This window comes from Hemibagrus wyckioides, linkage group LG28 (assembly GCF_019097595.1).
Source record: "Hemibagrus wyckioides isolate EC202008001 linkage group LG28, SWU_Hwy_1.0, whole genome shotgun sequence".
In the NCBI taxonomy this organism is placed as follows: Eukaryota; Metazoa; Chordata; class Actinopteri; order Siluriformes; family Bagridae; genus Hemibagrus; species Hemibagrus wyckioides.
In genome coordinates this window covers 10,827,763-10,843,386 of record NC_080737.1, presented here as the reverse complement: position 1 = coordinate 10,843,386, position 15,624 = coordinate 10,827,763, and the positions used below count along the sequence as shown (strand labels likewise).

General features: G+C 38.6%; 1 protein-coding gene across 1 annotated transcript in view; it reads left to right on the top strand.

The window, feature by feature from the left end:
* Positions 1-322: 322 nt before the first annotated feature.
* The window catches only part of gpr107 (G protein-coupled receptor 107), a 33,053-nt gene continuing 17,751 nt past the window's right edge, over positions 323-15,624 (top strand). Inside the window, exons 1-14 of the mRNA XM_058383757.1 lie at positions 323-461; positions 768-890; positions 2,682-2,732; positions 2,915-3,003; positions 3,992-4,095; positions 5,218-5,249; positions 5,380-5,436; positions 5,984-6,109; positions 8,015-8,148; positions 8,268-8,343; positions 9,514-9,587; positions 9,688-9,805; positions 11,582-11,712; positions 11,958-12,001. Coding sequence (XP_058239740.1) covers positions 363-461; positions 768-890; positions 2,682-2,732; positions 2,915-3,003; positions 3,992-4,095; positions 5,218-5,249; positions 5,380-5,436; positions 5,984-6,109; positions 8,015-8,148; positions 8,268-8,343; positions 9,514-9,587; positions 9,688-9,805; positions 11,582-11,712; positions 11,958-12,001 — 1,258 coding nt within the window. The 5' untranslated portion in view covers positions 323-362. The remainder of the gene's footprint in view (positions 462-767; positions 891-2,681; positions 2,733-2,914; positions 3,004-3,991; positions 4,096-5,217; positions 5,250-5,379; positions 5,437-5,983; positions 6,110-8,014; positions 8,149-8,267; positions 8,344-9,513; positions 9,588-9,687; positions 9,806-11,581; positions 11,713-11,957; positions 12,002-15,624) is intronic.

Below are 15,624 nucleotides of genomic sequence, written 5' to 3'. Positions count from 1 at the left end.
GTTAAAAATAATACTGCAGATCAACAGTAGTATTATATTAATGTGATAAATTATTACACATAAATACTGTTATGATATAAATTAGATATATTATATTATTATTTGTCACATCAACATCATGAAATTCATTTTTTTAGCTCTTGATTTTATTTATAGAATTATATTATATTTTTTAATATATATATATATTTATGAATAAAAACACACAATGCCTATGTTTTGAGGATGCACTCTTAGCCAATCCGACAAAGGAGGTGGGTTTTTTGTATGAATACGGGTAGGAAAGAAATACATATTGGATGCAGCGATATTTGACCCGGAAGTGATAATAGGCTGTTGGCAGCTGGGTTTTCATTTTAAAAATGGCGACCGACAAAGGTTATGTGTTTATATGTGTTATCTTAATCTTGACGTTACTTTTCACACCAAGTCGGTCTCGACTCCATCACCTGGAGCTGAAGGTACGTTCCCGGTGATGAACTGGATGATTTGTGTGATGTTCAGCCGTGTGTTTCTGGAGCTCAGCAGTGCTGCAGTCACACTCTGATGTAGGGATTAAATGTGGATTATTGTGTGAATAAAGTGTGATGCTGCATGTGTGTCGCAGTGCTCATGGGCTCCTGGGATCTGGACTGTGTAGAGAAAGCCGAGGTTTAGCTCCTCAGAGTCGGATCATGACTTGCTGTGGGATCAGGGGGTGATGCTGGGATGTATGGATGCCTGCTGCTGGTGTTGTGAGTGACAGATTTCCTCTTTTTTTCCCTCAGGATGATGTCCGTCAGAGGGTTCATCTCAACACATTCGGCTTTTATAAAGACGGCTACATGAGTGTGAAGATGAACAGGCTGACTGTGAGTGGAGCTCCAGCAGACAGCATCGACAGCTCCACGGTAAGACACTGGATCACACTTAAAACAGCTGCTTTGTGCTTCACATCACACACAGACACCCTGCAGCTCTGTGGGAGACTCCGCTTTCAACCTCTGAGCAGAGAGAAATCCTAATAATCTTCTACTTCATTAACCTAGAAAACTATGGTTAATAGTTTTCTATTAATCTGTTTTCTGTTTCTATTCTGCTCCAGTCTGCTTGATTTCTGAGTTGTTTATATTAAACCTGTCCAGATAAACAAGCTAATGACTGTAAGACCTCAGAGGTACGATCGCTGTTATGAGATTTTGTGCTGGAGTGAAACGCAGTATAAAGTCCAGTACAGACATTTGTTCCTTTCGGTAGAGACAGGCAAAAAACATCCCACCTGTAAAGCAAAACTTGAACCTCATTGCTCTTTAATCTCTTTAGAATTAAATGTTGAACTAATGGCAGAATGAATGTGATTCTCCATTGGATTGACCTTTAATCAGTCCTTTTAAAAGGACATGCCACCGGAGTCATGCCAGACTAAAATGCAATCACTGTCCGATCCCTTGCCCAGTCCCTGCCAGATTTTTGTCCAAGCCCTCTCCAATCACTGTCCAAACCATGTCCAAGCCCTCTCCAATCACTGTCCAAACCCTCTCCAATCACTGTCCAAACCCTCTCCAATCACTGTCCAAACCATATCCAAGCCCGGTCCAAACGCTCTCCAAACCATGTCCAAGCCCTGTCCAATCACTGTCCAAGCCCTGTCCAAACCATGTCCAAGCCCTGTCCAAACCATGTCCAAGCCCTGTCCAAACCATGTCCAAGCCTGGTCCAATCACTGTCCAAACCCTCTTCAAGCCCTGTCCAATCACTGCAAAATCTCTGCCCACTCCCCTGCTCTTAGCTGCACTTGTTCTGGTAACTGAAGTGGCAAAGTGAAAATCCTCATTTTTCTCTGAGGTTTTTTTTTGTCAAGTTAAGTAAACATTGTTTATACGTTTGTTGTTTCTTTGCTCCTGTTGCTTTAGTTGCTCACCCCTTAATCATAAAGATTATTACAAATGAATGTGTTAAATCAGTTTAGCGGGAACTGTTAAAACGCAGCAGTAAACCTGGACTAAAATACTCAGGAGTTAAGCTAGGAGTAGTTTGCAGTGCCCGGGGCTGTGCATGTTTTCGCTCTAGCTTGGAATCTTCTCCATATGGTGTGACCTTCCAGATTTCCACCAGTTTAATAACTTTTATATACCAGTATGTTATATATGACACATAAGCCACACCATTGCACTGGAATTGAGGTGTTCCAGCCCTGTGCATTAGTGGTGATGTAATTAAGTCATTATCAGGGATTTTAAGCTCATTAATATCAACCTAATAGCCTGCAAGCATGAGTGTTTACTGAAGTGTTGAGCTCCTGATGTTGTCTGCCTCCAAGCAATCTCACACCTCATTCACACACAATGACTCGCCTCAGAGAAAGCACTGGTGTCGATGTTCTCAAAGAACTAATAGTAAGAAGAGCTGATGTAGAGAAATCGGCATAATCAGCTGTGTAAATATCCTGAAAATATCCCAAGTGCTGCAGAAAAGCACTGTTTAACAGCAACATGCATGCGATTATTTATTGTTTACATTTACATTCAAGATTTATTTTGTAGTGGAATTCTGAAATGATGATTTTATTCCACTTTGTTTACGATTAATGTTAATATTACTACTGCTGATCTAATCTAATCTAAATGCTACTTTGGTTAAATGTTCTCAGATGTGTTCATGCTGCTTGTCTCTTCTCTGTTCTCACACATTTTTCTTCACAGATTGGCTTCAGTTTGGATCGCACTAGCAGTAACGGCTTCTCTACTTATCTGGTAAGGAAGAGCTTTCTCTCTCATCTCTGATGTGACTCGGGAATAAGCGCTCTTTGTATTAGGCAGTGAGGGTTTGAGGCTTGTAATGTTGTGTAATGTGAAATGCAGGCAGGATGATGAGGCTGTACGTGATGAACGCCTGTCAGTGTGTGTGATCAGGAAACTGATTGTGTTGTGTGCAGGACGATGGCTTGGACTACTGCGTGCTGAAAAAGGTCCCCAGCAGTGACTTTTCTGTGGTTCTTCTCCTGCTGGACTTCAGAAATAATCTGTAAGTTAAATCAGCTTTACGAGGTAGCGTCGGGCAGGACACAACGTTTAAAGATGAGATTGTATGTTAAAAGAGATTTGAACAGTAATATATATGATACATGGCCAAAAGTATGTGGACTCTTGACTTGACCAGAGCATCACAGCCGCATGTTGTTTTTTTTCCCCAACTGTTGCCACAAAGTACACAGTTATATAGGATGTTTTGTAGCATTAAGAGCTGAGTCTCGAACCTATTCCAGCATAAAGGTGCACAAAGGAAGGTTTATAAGGTTTATATGGAGTGGAGTAGAAGGACCTGCACAGAGCACTGACCTCAACCCCTTTAGGATGAACTGGAACATTGACGGCACCCCTGACCTCCTCACCCAAAATCACTGCCTGATCTCACTAATGCTCTCGTAGCTGAATGATCACAAATCCACACCAGTCACACTCCAACATCTAGTGGAAAGACTTCTCAGAGGAGTGAGACGTTCAACAAGCACAAGCGTGATCGTCAGGTGTCCATAAAATTTTGGCCATATGGTGTAATTCCATTAAGATAGTTATAGTTATTTGTTTTCAACGTGTGTGTGTAACCAACGTGTGTGTGTGTGTAACCAACGTGTGTGTGTGTGTAACCAACGTGTGTGTGTGTGTGTGTGTGTGTGTAACCAACGTGTGTGTGTGTGTGTGTAACCAACGTGTGTGTGTGTGTAACCAACGTGTGTGTGTGTGTGTAACCAACGTGTGTGTGTGTGTGTGTGTGTGTGTAACCAACGTGTGTGTGTGTGTGTAACCTGTCAGTTTTAACCCTCCGTTACTTCAGAGCTCCAGTGAAAAACTAAAGAAGCATAAATCTGACAGCTGCAGCAGATTAACAACATATGCACTAAGCATAAAACTGTGCCGTTATTTCCAATCTGTTCCTGTCAGCTTTACGAGCATTCTATGTATATTTTTGCTCATTGTTATTTATTTTTTCCATTTATTTCCCCATATTACAGCGTTAGGATGAAGACGTCTGCAGAGGAGGGAACGTTTCCTCACATCGTCGCTGTGCTGCCTGAGCCTGTAACAGACGAGCAGAAAGAGAAACCCCAGTCTGCTGGTACAGCTGCAGTTCATCCACTTACAATCAGAATGATTACACTTTACACACACAAAAAAACGAGAAAAACCTTTCCCTAGCTGAATGACAATAGTATAATCATATTCTCTATTATAATAATAAGACTCACTGATTAGTTTTATTTAGTAAGTATTTTGCATTTTTCTTTCTTTCCCGCAACATTCATATGAGCTCTAGTTCCACAACTTGGCATACGTTACTAAAGATAATACAGAAACTAAATTCTATAAAACAGAAATATAAAATATTGTAAAAAGGAGTTGTGTTACGTTGTATTAAGTGGGGACTCAGGATTTTTCATAAGTTCACACAAAACTTTAGTCATTAAAATGAATGCATTTGCTACTGTGTGATGAATCCTTTCTGCAAATCTTTGGGCTTTTGTCTGTTCTAATAATTTAGTGATGCTTAACATGAAAAATTTCTATGGAGCTCATGAACTTAATTTCTTTTCTTTTTTTTCTGTATTTTTAATACCGGCATTTCTGTTGGTAACATCAACACCACCACACACCAGAACAGAGGGTATAATATTTGCTAGTTCATTATACAGTGTGTGTGAGGGTTCGTTTGCCTCATGACTCCAGGGTTGGGGGTTTGATTCACACCTACACCCTGTGTGAGCCTGTTTGAAGACATTTTCTCCCTGTGCTTTGGACATTTCCTCATGCAGTCCACAGGCATGCATTGTAGGCTGATTGGTGTCTCTTCAGCAGATTTTATTACTACTACAAAACTATTTTAGAAAACAAAGCAAAAGTGCAAAGTTAAACTTCTCTCAGACTTTCACTTTCACAGTTTGGTGAAGTAGCTCATCGGTCTAATGGCCAACACATCTGCATTTACATTAATATTCCATTCATGTCGTGTTTGTTGACCAGAAGTGTGTGCAAGTGCAATTTATTCTAATCAGATTCTTGAGTCCTGTAAACAATCCCATGTGGATAAGGATGCAGTAAAACTGACGTAAGCTGTGAAAGTCTGTGTCTTATTGTAGAGGAGAGAAGTCTAGAGCACTGCTTTATTGTTGCTGGGTCATTGGTTTTAGTTTTTACCTCGCCCGTATTTTAAATTGCTTTTCGTTTTCTGTTTCACTTTCAGCCGAGTCCAAATCCAAGCGGGACGTGACCGAGGTAGGAATATTCACTCTGTTGTTTTTGTTGTTCTGGGTATTGTGTGATTATTGCTGGTGCGGAGGCACGTGTTTCAACTGCTTTATCCTGGAATAATGACCGATATCTATTTTTTTTTTTTTTTTGGCAGAATAAGGCTGATGTCTCATATCCGCTGCAGAATAAAGGCAATAGTTACTCCTTTCAGGTGGGTCCTGAAGTCGTGCTGCATTAGTGATAATGTCAGTGAAATATCAGATACACACAATATGACAAGGACAAATTTTTCTTTAGTTTTGCGCTGGAATTATGAGGCTTATGTGGCAACAAGTAATGGACTTTTTTCATGATCTGTTGCTGCTGTGTTACAAAAAGAAAGCATTTTAAATTGAGAGTATGTACCTTAGCAATGTTATTTGTAGCGAGTGCAGGCGTCAGTTCAGAAAACCTCCTTTCAGTGAGCATTTCCAGTACATTCATTCTGTGTTCTGGTCTTGTAGGTTCAGTGCAAAAATAAAAAGGTGTGTCAGAAATCCCACTATAGACTTCTCTACCATATGAAATGACAAATGCTCCTCTCTGGATTTTGTTGCATTCAATTCTGTGCTGTGACACACACACAAACACACACACACACACACACACAGAGGAAAGAAGGTAATACCTGTAACATCTGACTCAGAAGAAAGCTAGGCCCATTGCTGTTAAGACCAATCAACACCTGAATTTTATTGATTTGTCTTCTGCTTTTTCAGTTTTACTTCAACGTAACAACAGATGAACAGCAAGGCCTCTACAACTTCTATTTCCACAACTGCTTCTCCTCCACAGCTGCCAGCCAGGATGTGTCATTCCAGAACATGCTCACTTTCAGCATCGACGTGAGCCTAACCTTTTTATTTATTAATTACTCGTTGTTGTTGTTGTTGTTGTTGTTGTTGTTTTTAATCCCAGAATCCCCATCATCATAACCATGGATGTACCTGTGACTACACAAAAACATATTCAGGTTTTTGCTCATTTTTGCAAGAGGTTACTTGTGGGTTTAATTTATCGGTTCATTAAAAAACCGCGACTTGGACATGTGAGGGAAAGAGGCATAAAAGGAAGTGGCAGTTTTTCAAAATAAAACACCCTGCAGACCGCAGTAGAGCCCCAGTATACGGTATCTCCTTATGTTCTGAACAATAAGCCGTATGATTTCACTTATACATGTAATGTCAAGTCAAGAAGCTTTTATTGTCATTTCAACCCTATATGACTGGTGCAGTATACAGTATAATGATACGGCATTTCTCCAGGACAACAGTGTGGTCCAAAAACCCACAAAACTACAAAAACAACACAGAACTACAGCACAAAAATACACATGTAACTAACCTACAGAAGAAAAAGGGGAGGAGTGAATGAGTGAATGGAGTGATGAATCACGGCTATGCACTTGACGCACTACCCACAGAGCACACTTATCACGACTTCTACACTTCAACAATCTTCTTATGTGTTTTTCTCAGCAGACCATCACGACTGCTTCTTCAGCCAGACTTTAATGTCCCTGGTTTCCTTTTAACTTTGAGAGGACATGCTGCACTCTTGGTCCTTGATAGTATTAAGTGCGATTAAATCAGTAATTCGAAACTCAGACCAGACATCATTCACGGACATCTGCTAGTCAAACAGAGCCGCTACAGCAATGTAAACATTTAATAAATACACAGTACATATTGTTCCAAAGAATAACAAATGAGAATCGTGAGCCAAACATCTGTAACCCTGTGTATAACTATATAACAGTATTATAGTGCAGTTCAACGAGGAAGGCATTCATCCTCTGACATACAGTATAGCTAATGTTCCTTGGTATAAATATCCTAATAGTGATCCTAGCAATAAATCCCTGCTAATAACTATCCAAATCTGTCCCTAACAGTTTTTCTTCATGTGAAAGGATGAAGTTATAAGCTGATACCATGATGTACCTTCATAATGCTTTGTACACAGTGCACACTCTTTTTTCTTCTTTGTGCATCATCATTGTAGGAGTGATCAGTGAGCTGAGATTGGTGCAGTAAAGGCTCTGAACTAGTCCTACAAAACCCATACTCTAACTGAAAATGAAACTTGTCTTATAGACTTTAATTGAACTAGAATAAAGCTAGTTATTAGTTAAGCTTTAAGGCCACTGCAAAATTTTGCTAATGAGAAATAATTCTTAATCAGTAAACATGTCTCTAAAAACTTGCATTGGACTACTGATTGGAAGGCTCCACCAAGATCCCAGTGCTGGGCCCCTGAGCGAGGCCCTTAACCCTCAATTGCTCACTTGTATAAAAAGAGAGAAAATGTAAGTCACTCTGGATAAGGGCCAGAAATGTAAACAATGTAAACATGTCTCTCTCCTAAAGGAGTAAAGCTTTTATGTATTCACAGTTCCACAAAAATACATGTTGTTTTCCGGCGGTACTGAGAAATGAACACATTTAATGAAAATTGTTGATGTGTTAATGTTCTTCCAAACTGTTTTGTATGCTGGACCCACTTGACATTGGATCAGATATGACTCATGATCACTGCTGGAATCAGGATTTATTTCTGTAAACCACAGCAGAGAGTGAAATCCGCTTCACACACAACCAATTATAACAAACCAAAGTGGAAAAATGTCCTTATCATTTTTTGATTCTGAAGCTAAATTTTCATTATATTAGATTTTACACCTATCACTGTATCCTGCACTAGTGCTGAGTCGCTTTTCACAGCAAACTGACGAATCGATCTGATTTCAGATCAACATCGAGGAGAAGAATCCGGACAGCTTCCTGTCTGCTGGAGAGATTCCTCTCCCCAAGCTCTACATCTGCATGTCCGTGTTCTTCTTTCTCATCGGGACACTGTGGGTCCATGTTCTCCGCACACGCAGGTACAGCAACCGGAGTTACTGTCACACTAAAACAACCTGTTCCAACACTGATAGAAATTCAACACAAAGCAAGAAACTGTGTGTTACATTATGTATTTCTTTCTTTCTTTTCTTTCCAGAGCTGATGTGTACAAAATCCACTGGCTCATGGCAGCTCTTCCATTCACCAAGTCTCTCTCGCTCATTTTCCATGCTGTGAGCATATGGTTATGATTATTCATTTAGAATTTCTATGATTGTTTTTGCTTAAAATCAAAAGTGGAAGATCTGGAACTGTGCCATTGATATTATTAGCACTATTACTTCTGCCACCAATCTGTTTTTAGAATGGCATATTAGGTCTTTCTGAAATCTTTAACTGTCATACATCTTATATTGATCTATGTGTACAGAATCTGAACAGTTTTAAGAATTAAAGGGAAAAATAAAAAACTATTGCTATTGTCTGAATAAGCTGTTTCACACAGCAGATGTTTGCAAATAGTCCACCAGACAATATAATAACTAAATATAAAAACAATTATTTTTGTTTCTTTCCATTTAGTACTGCTCCTTAAATGCTACATAGTACATTTAATGGTTTCCCAGAAAACAAAATAATAACTATAACATCGATCATCCTGTTCAAAAGGATTTGAACCGAGTCCCTCACTGTGAAATGCTGGATCTCAAAATTATATAGCTTCTGATGGAAAGGGGTCAGAAGATGCTAGAGAAGGATGTGGAGGAGCTGATTGATTTATTTTTTCTTCTCTGAAAAACAGTGGGCACTTTAACTGCTCAGGACAAACAAGGGACTCATGAATAACTGTCACAAAACATATAAACAGTCGTTGATCATCCAGGTAACAACACAGTAGTGAAAATCGAGCAAAAGTAAACTTTTAAACTGGTTCATTTGTCTAAATTTAGTTATTGTGGACTATATGTAAACATCTGATATGTGAAATAGTTTATATAAAGCAATTTTTATTATTATTCTTATTAAATTATTAGCATAGGATATCTATCTATCTATCTATCTATCTATCTATCTATCTATCTATCTATCTATCTATCTATCTATCCATCTATCCATCTATCTATCTATCTCTCTTTGTCATTTATTTCATTTAAAGATGTTTTTATTTATCCAGTATGTTTAACTTGTCTGGGCTATGTAAGAAATATGAAGATAATGCATTTCTGGAGTAATTAGTCACTACTAAAGCTCAGTAAGAAGTGCTGTAAAAGTGAAATCAGTAAAGCCGTATTGATTCATGTTAGCCGAGTTTAAACTGTGTGCGGTGAAGCAGAACTTGTACTGTGTAAGTATTAATACAGGTCAGGTTTTACACTGTTAATGTAATGCTATCTGCTTTGCAGATTGATTACTACTACATCTCCAACCAAGGCTTTCCTATCGAAGGCTGGGCCGTGGTCTACTACATCACACACCTGTGAGGGAACTGCAGAACTGGCCATGAAGCAGAGTGTGTTTCCATGTTCAGAAATAGCTGTTTGGTCATAGAGCTAATGTTTAATTTGTTTTCTTTGCAGGCTGAAGGGGGCGCTGCTGTTCATTACTATAGCTTTGATAGGGACTGGCTGGGCCTTCGTCAAACACATCCTCTCAGACAAGGACAAAAAGATCTTCATGATCGTCATCCCTCTACAGGTACACATACACTTTTATAAGACTATAAGATTATTTTTTTAGTTTCAGCATTAAAGTAAAGCGGAGTAACTCATTCACAGGCCCAAATGCCACCTGACTGTTTCTATCTATGTTAAGGCCTGTAATCTTTGTTTATTCAGTTTTTGAAGACTGTGTGTTATAGATTTCATTTAAAATGGATTAAGTTCCTTTTTTTGTACACAAAGTAATCCATAATAACAAACTGCGTAGGTTTTTGTAGACTTTTTGGTCAATTTAAAACCTTGAATCTCTCTTCTATTCTGAAGAATAGAATCTCTAGAATCTCTTCTCTATTCTGATGCTTTAATCAGTACAGCTTTGAGGCTTTGAGTAAGTCTTTTTTTGGCTAGCTTTGCAAGCCATGATTTGGGAAGTTTCTCTCCTTCGTCCTAACACATCCTCTCAAGCTGAATCTGGTATGGATGGAAAGAATCTGTAAACTGTCATCTTCAGTTCTCTCCACAGTTGTTCTAGTTTCTAAGTCTGGGCTTTGTCCTCTCAGGGACATTCAGAGACTTGTCCTGAAATAGCAACACCAACACTGTTTTGGCGGTATGCTTTTTGTCACTGTTGTGCCTAAATGTGAACCTTCAGTCTGAGGTCGTGTGCACTCTAGAGCAGGTTTTCTTCAAGAATCTTTCTGTATTTGGCTGCGTTCGTCTGTCCTTTAATTCTGACCAGTCTCTGCATTCCTGCCTCTAACATGCAGCCCATAACGTGATGCTGCCACCACCATGCTTCATGCTTGGGATGGAACCAGCACCATAGCTGTCTTTGCCAGATATTTGGAGTTCAATTTTAATTTTGTCTGACTAGAGTATTTTTCCTCATGCTCTCAGAGTTCCAACCAAAAGCTTTTTTTTTCAGGAGTGACTTCCATTTATCCATCTATTCGGCAGGATCTCTGCTGAGGACTTCTCATGCTCTGTTGGAGTGCCGATTGGGTTCTTGGCCAATGGCCTAATCGAAGGCCTTTCTAACGTGGTTACTCCTTCCATTTTACAATGATGGAACCCACTGTGCTACTGGGGACATACAAATTGACCTTTGTTCAGATCTATGTATCAACACAATTTGATTGCAGAGGTCTGTAGAGAGTTCTAGAGGTCTTGAGTGTTAGCACGTCTCAGTAGTCAGAGATAAAGCTGTTGCTTAATGTTTTCTGACTGGAACATCTTCACGTCAGAGGGCTTTTAGACATTGTTGTGGCACAAACTGATGTGCTGCAAGTGGAATAAAACACTTTGGTACATGTTGCTATAAGAAGATAATCCTCACACTACCCTACCATTGAATAAGCAGATTAATGTAACAGCACATTCTGTCCTGTTTAGTTCCTTAGGGCTGCTTATTTATTATTATTTAACAAATGAAGGCTTTATATACTTTTTGATTAGTCATACCTGAATCACACAGAGGCTATTGTTAGCCCATTGTTGTTATGGCTACATCTTGGTAGGAGTTAATTCACACTGCTCACAGTAGACGTAATTAAACCATGTTCATGCACTGTCACCTGTAAAATTCTTCTTTTCTATGTAATCAGTGTCATTGTTCTGTTTATTCAGTGGTGCAGTACTAAAGGTGTGTGCAAAGCATACACACATGCTGTGTGTATTAAAATTTAAGCAGTTTTGTTGAATTATGATTATGATATGAGAAGCAGTAATTTGAACAGTGTGTGGTGCTCAGATACAAGTGTAAAAAGTGTAAAAGTAAGAACCTGTATTAACTGGAGGAGAAATTTGATTCCAGGTCCTGGCTAACGTGGCTTACATCATCATCGAGTCGACAGAGGAAGGCTCCAGCGAGTATGGATTATGGATGGAGATCCTGTTCCTGGTGGACCTGCTGTGCTGTGGAGCGATCCTCTTCCCGGTTGTCTGGTACGAACCCCTGTTCTTCTCCTTCCTCAGTGTGCTTACAACCTGCCATATGTTTCACAGGGCTTTGCTGTGCCACTTTAAATCTATCGTGGATTTGTTTTGGGCCTGCTAGTCAATGAATATTGATGTAAACGCTAATGAAATATAGTTTGTTTGATTTAAAGGTAAATATTCATGTCTATTTGGCACTGAATGCTGTTTTAACTGCTGTGTGTGTGTGCTTTTTCTTTAATTTTTCCTGGCAGGTCTATCAGGCATTTACAAGAGGCATCAGCAACTGACGGGAAAGGTAGGCTGGGAATTCAGTTAATACATTTTTGCTGATTTAATGTGTTGCTGATTTTTAGCACACAGTGCATTGCTTACAGGAAACTCTGATCATAAAACGAGGGCATGTGATTTTTACATTTTTGTTTTATTTTTTTACTAGGAAAAACATTTTATATTTAGTACAATTAAAGGAAATTGACCTCATGTATCAGTAGACAAATTAACATTAATCTAATAACCTTCAATTCCAATGGGACAAAAGAAAAATAAATAAATTTAAACAAAACATGCAAACAAAAAATGTGGGGTTCAGTCAAGGCGTAAACACTGCAGAGACATAAAGTACGAGAAATTCATGCAAGAGACATTAAGTACATGCAATTCATGCAGAGACATAAAGGACATGCAATACAAGCAATAGCAATATCTTCAATTAGTATCTATATTTTTAAAAATGACATTGTGTCTTTAAGCCACTGAGATACAATTAGTGGTCTGGAGGATATCCAAATAAGCACCAGACGGCCGTCTATCAGTCTATTAAACAATTAAAGACCAGAGTATATAATTACTTTGTATTGTACTGAGGTTAATTAAGTGGCACCCCGAAAGCTGCTATACCAGGGCAGACCTCAGTTTTAATTTGAAGAATTACAGACATAAAGTAGTCACACCATCATTTTTTAGAAACTCAGGTACATGTGAGCTTTGACAAACATGATTCTTTTTCAAAGGTGGAGTGTGTAAGGTTTAAAAGTTTCTAACTCCATTACAATTATTCATTCTTTAGTCTTTAGTAAGCAATTCATCCTTATCATGAACTCTGAGCCTGTCTCATAAACACTAGGATCACACTGGATACCATATACACACATTATTACACTTATTCGCACATAGGAGCATTAGCATAGACTGTGTTCTTGGTGAGTAAACTAGGAGAAAATAATTATATGATAACTAAACATTACAGAAAAAAGCATGTCCAGCTATATTGCTGATGTCTTTCCCTTCTGTAAATGAGCTTCTCCTCACACCAGAGTATTGTAGTACATGTGTTTTTTTTACAGACAGTGTAGGTAGACCTGTCAGGGACCTGCCTGCACATGCACTTCTGTTCACAGCCAACAGATGGCTCTAAACATCATACTGCTGCTTTAAAACATTCTCCCCGCTTTCTGTAGCATTAGGAATAATAACAAGGACGGACTATGGTATTGACAGGAGAGGAATTGTTTTAAAAATGTTCTGTTTGTCTGAAAGTAGCACTTTCAGTTGGGATCTGATCTGATGCTGTATAATTTGTGCTCTGATCAGTGTTGAGTTCAAGCACACGGAATAGTTTAATGAATTAGGTATGGAACAGTGCAGACATTTTTACTGTTGCTGAAATCAAGCTTAAATTTTGATGAATAATGGCCATCTAATCACTGTAGTAAGATCAGGTGTGTGAATGCAATCTGGACATACTACATCCACTATGTTGGCACTGCCATGTGACCTATGGCGTTAGATTAACTGTAAAAAAAAAAATTTCAAGAACTGCAGTTTTTTTCTTGTTTATACCTTTAACAAGTTTATTCAGGTGTTGTTAAACAAGTACGGTTTAACCACAAAGAGCAATGTTTAATACCTATAGCACTTAACACTCAGCTCTCCTGTGCCAGTCCCGTTGCCTAATGGGAGAGCGCAGTGTCCATTAGTTTCATACTGGCAGGATTTCGGCAGAAGCAGTAGGGTGTTTCTTCCCTGCTGTTTGATGAACACTGAGAATCTAGACATATATTACTTATTTGGTGTATTGCTCTCTGCTGTACAGTAGTATAGTAGGGATATTCAGATGCAGCTCAAGCCTCTTCAGTAGCATGTTACGTCTGATAATACAACTCATTCTTTCCTCAAATTACAATTTGTGATTGTGAATTTGTGAATTGTGATTGTTTTAAGGCCTGAAGCACGTCTTTATACATATGTAAGAAATAATACTCAATGGACCACCTTGCAGTGCAGTCTGGAGTGTGTTACTCCACTCGTACCGCAACAATTTGCCTGTGATGATTACAGTTTATTTACTTTGTGCTTTTAATAGTTTATAGTGTGATTTAATGTTGTGCAGTGTCCTTGAGGCAAATTATTTCCGGTTATCACTTATAATATAGGACAGTTAAAAACAAACAAACAAACACAGCTTGTCATTTTACAGAGGAACCAGAAAGCATAAACTCCTTAGTTCTGAAGACTTTTTTTCTGTGTTTTCCAGGACACTAAAATAAACCTATTGATCATGTCAGACCATGCACCTTCTAACCAATCAGATTAGAGCATTGAACCTCCCCTCTACACATTTTCACAATGTTTAAATACAAATGTATGTACAAAGTAAGATAAATAGCTGCCAGACCTTGAAAAATCTCTTAGTTATGCCTTGGATAGAATACTTAAGCTTGTTATGTTTTTGTCCTTTTGGAAAGCATTATGGCTTGACAGATTTCCGTTGTGATAATGTGAGTCACTGTGCCAGTAGCAGGGAGAAAGCCAGTGCTTTGGATTGAGCGGCTGACAATGACAAATCCTCAGGGTGACTAATTATGATTTAATGTCCTGTTACGGTCATCACTGTGTTGGTTGTGACTAAATATTTGAACTTTAAATGTTTGAAATTAGTGAAATTAATGTTTAAGTTTAATAAAGGAAAATCTTTTACATTTACATTCAAAATTACCTCAGTGAATAACACACAGACACACACACAATAGATAGAAGTTAGCTTGAGGTGAAGTCTGCTTCTGTTCCTGTTTTAAATCCAACTGTAATGTGTGACTGTCACCACTGGCTAGAACTAGAACTGAGTCATAACTTTATTTTACAGCAGGAAATGGACTTTTGTCCAAACTCCAAGTGGAAAATCCCAAATTAGTGATCAACATCAGTCAAATTTAATGTTTTTGACACTACACATACTGCACGCTGCATTAATGTCCTTCTAGAAAACAGTAATTAACAGTGCAGGAACTCCTCAGTATTCATCAGTCAGTGTCAGAGACCAGCAGTTTCAATGCAGTTTTACAGATATATTTAAACTCAGGACATAAATTATACATTTTAAATTTATCCCTAATGAGCAAGCCAGAGGCAATGATGCAATGAAAGGAGAAGATAGGAAGAAGGAACATTCAGACTCAAAAGAGAAGCTATCCACATCTGCGTAACAGCAGATAGTGTGATTACGAATAATTTCCCTTCTATAACTGTGTATTTTATGGTCAAAAAGTGCAATTGTAGTGCCTGAAGGTTACACAGACACGAGCACTTCCTGGGTCATAAAGCAGTCATTTACTGTCTGATTGGTTAGCTGCCAGTAACCTTGAGGCAAGTCCACCAAGAAATCCAAGTTTAATTGATTAAAGTGCGTGAAGTGTGCTGTGGACGTTAATAAGATGACTCAAGGTAGTTTCTCAAAGTGATGCTCTGGAATTTAGTTAAACTGATAGCATTAGTAGTTGCAATGACTCTGCAGCCCGGCACTGTGTCTGTTCCACCAAACTGCATTAAAATGAACACTATAGAAAGCTGGCTTCTGCCTGGAGGTCAGGTCCATTTACTCTTTTACTTTTAAAGTGACTGCTTAAAAAGGACTATTCATGG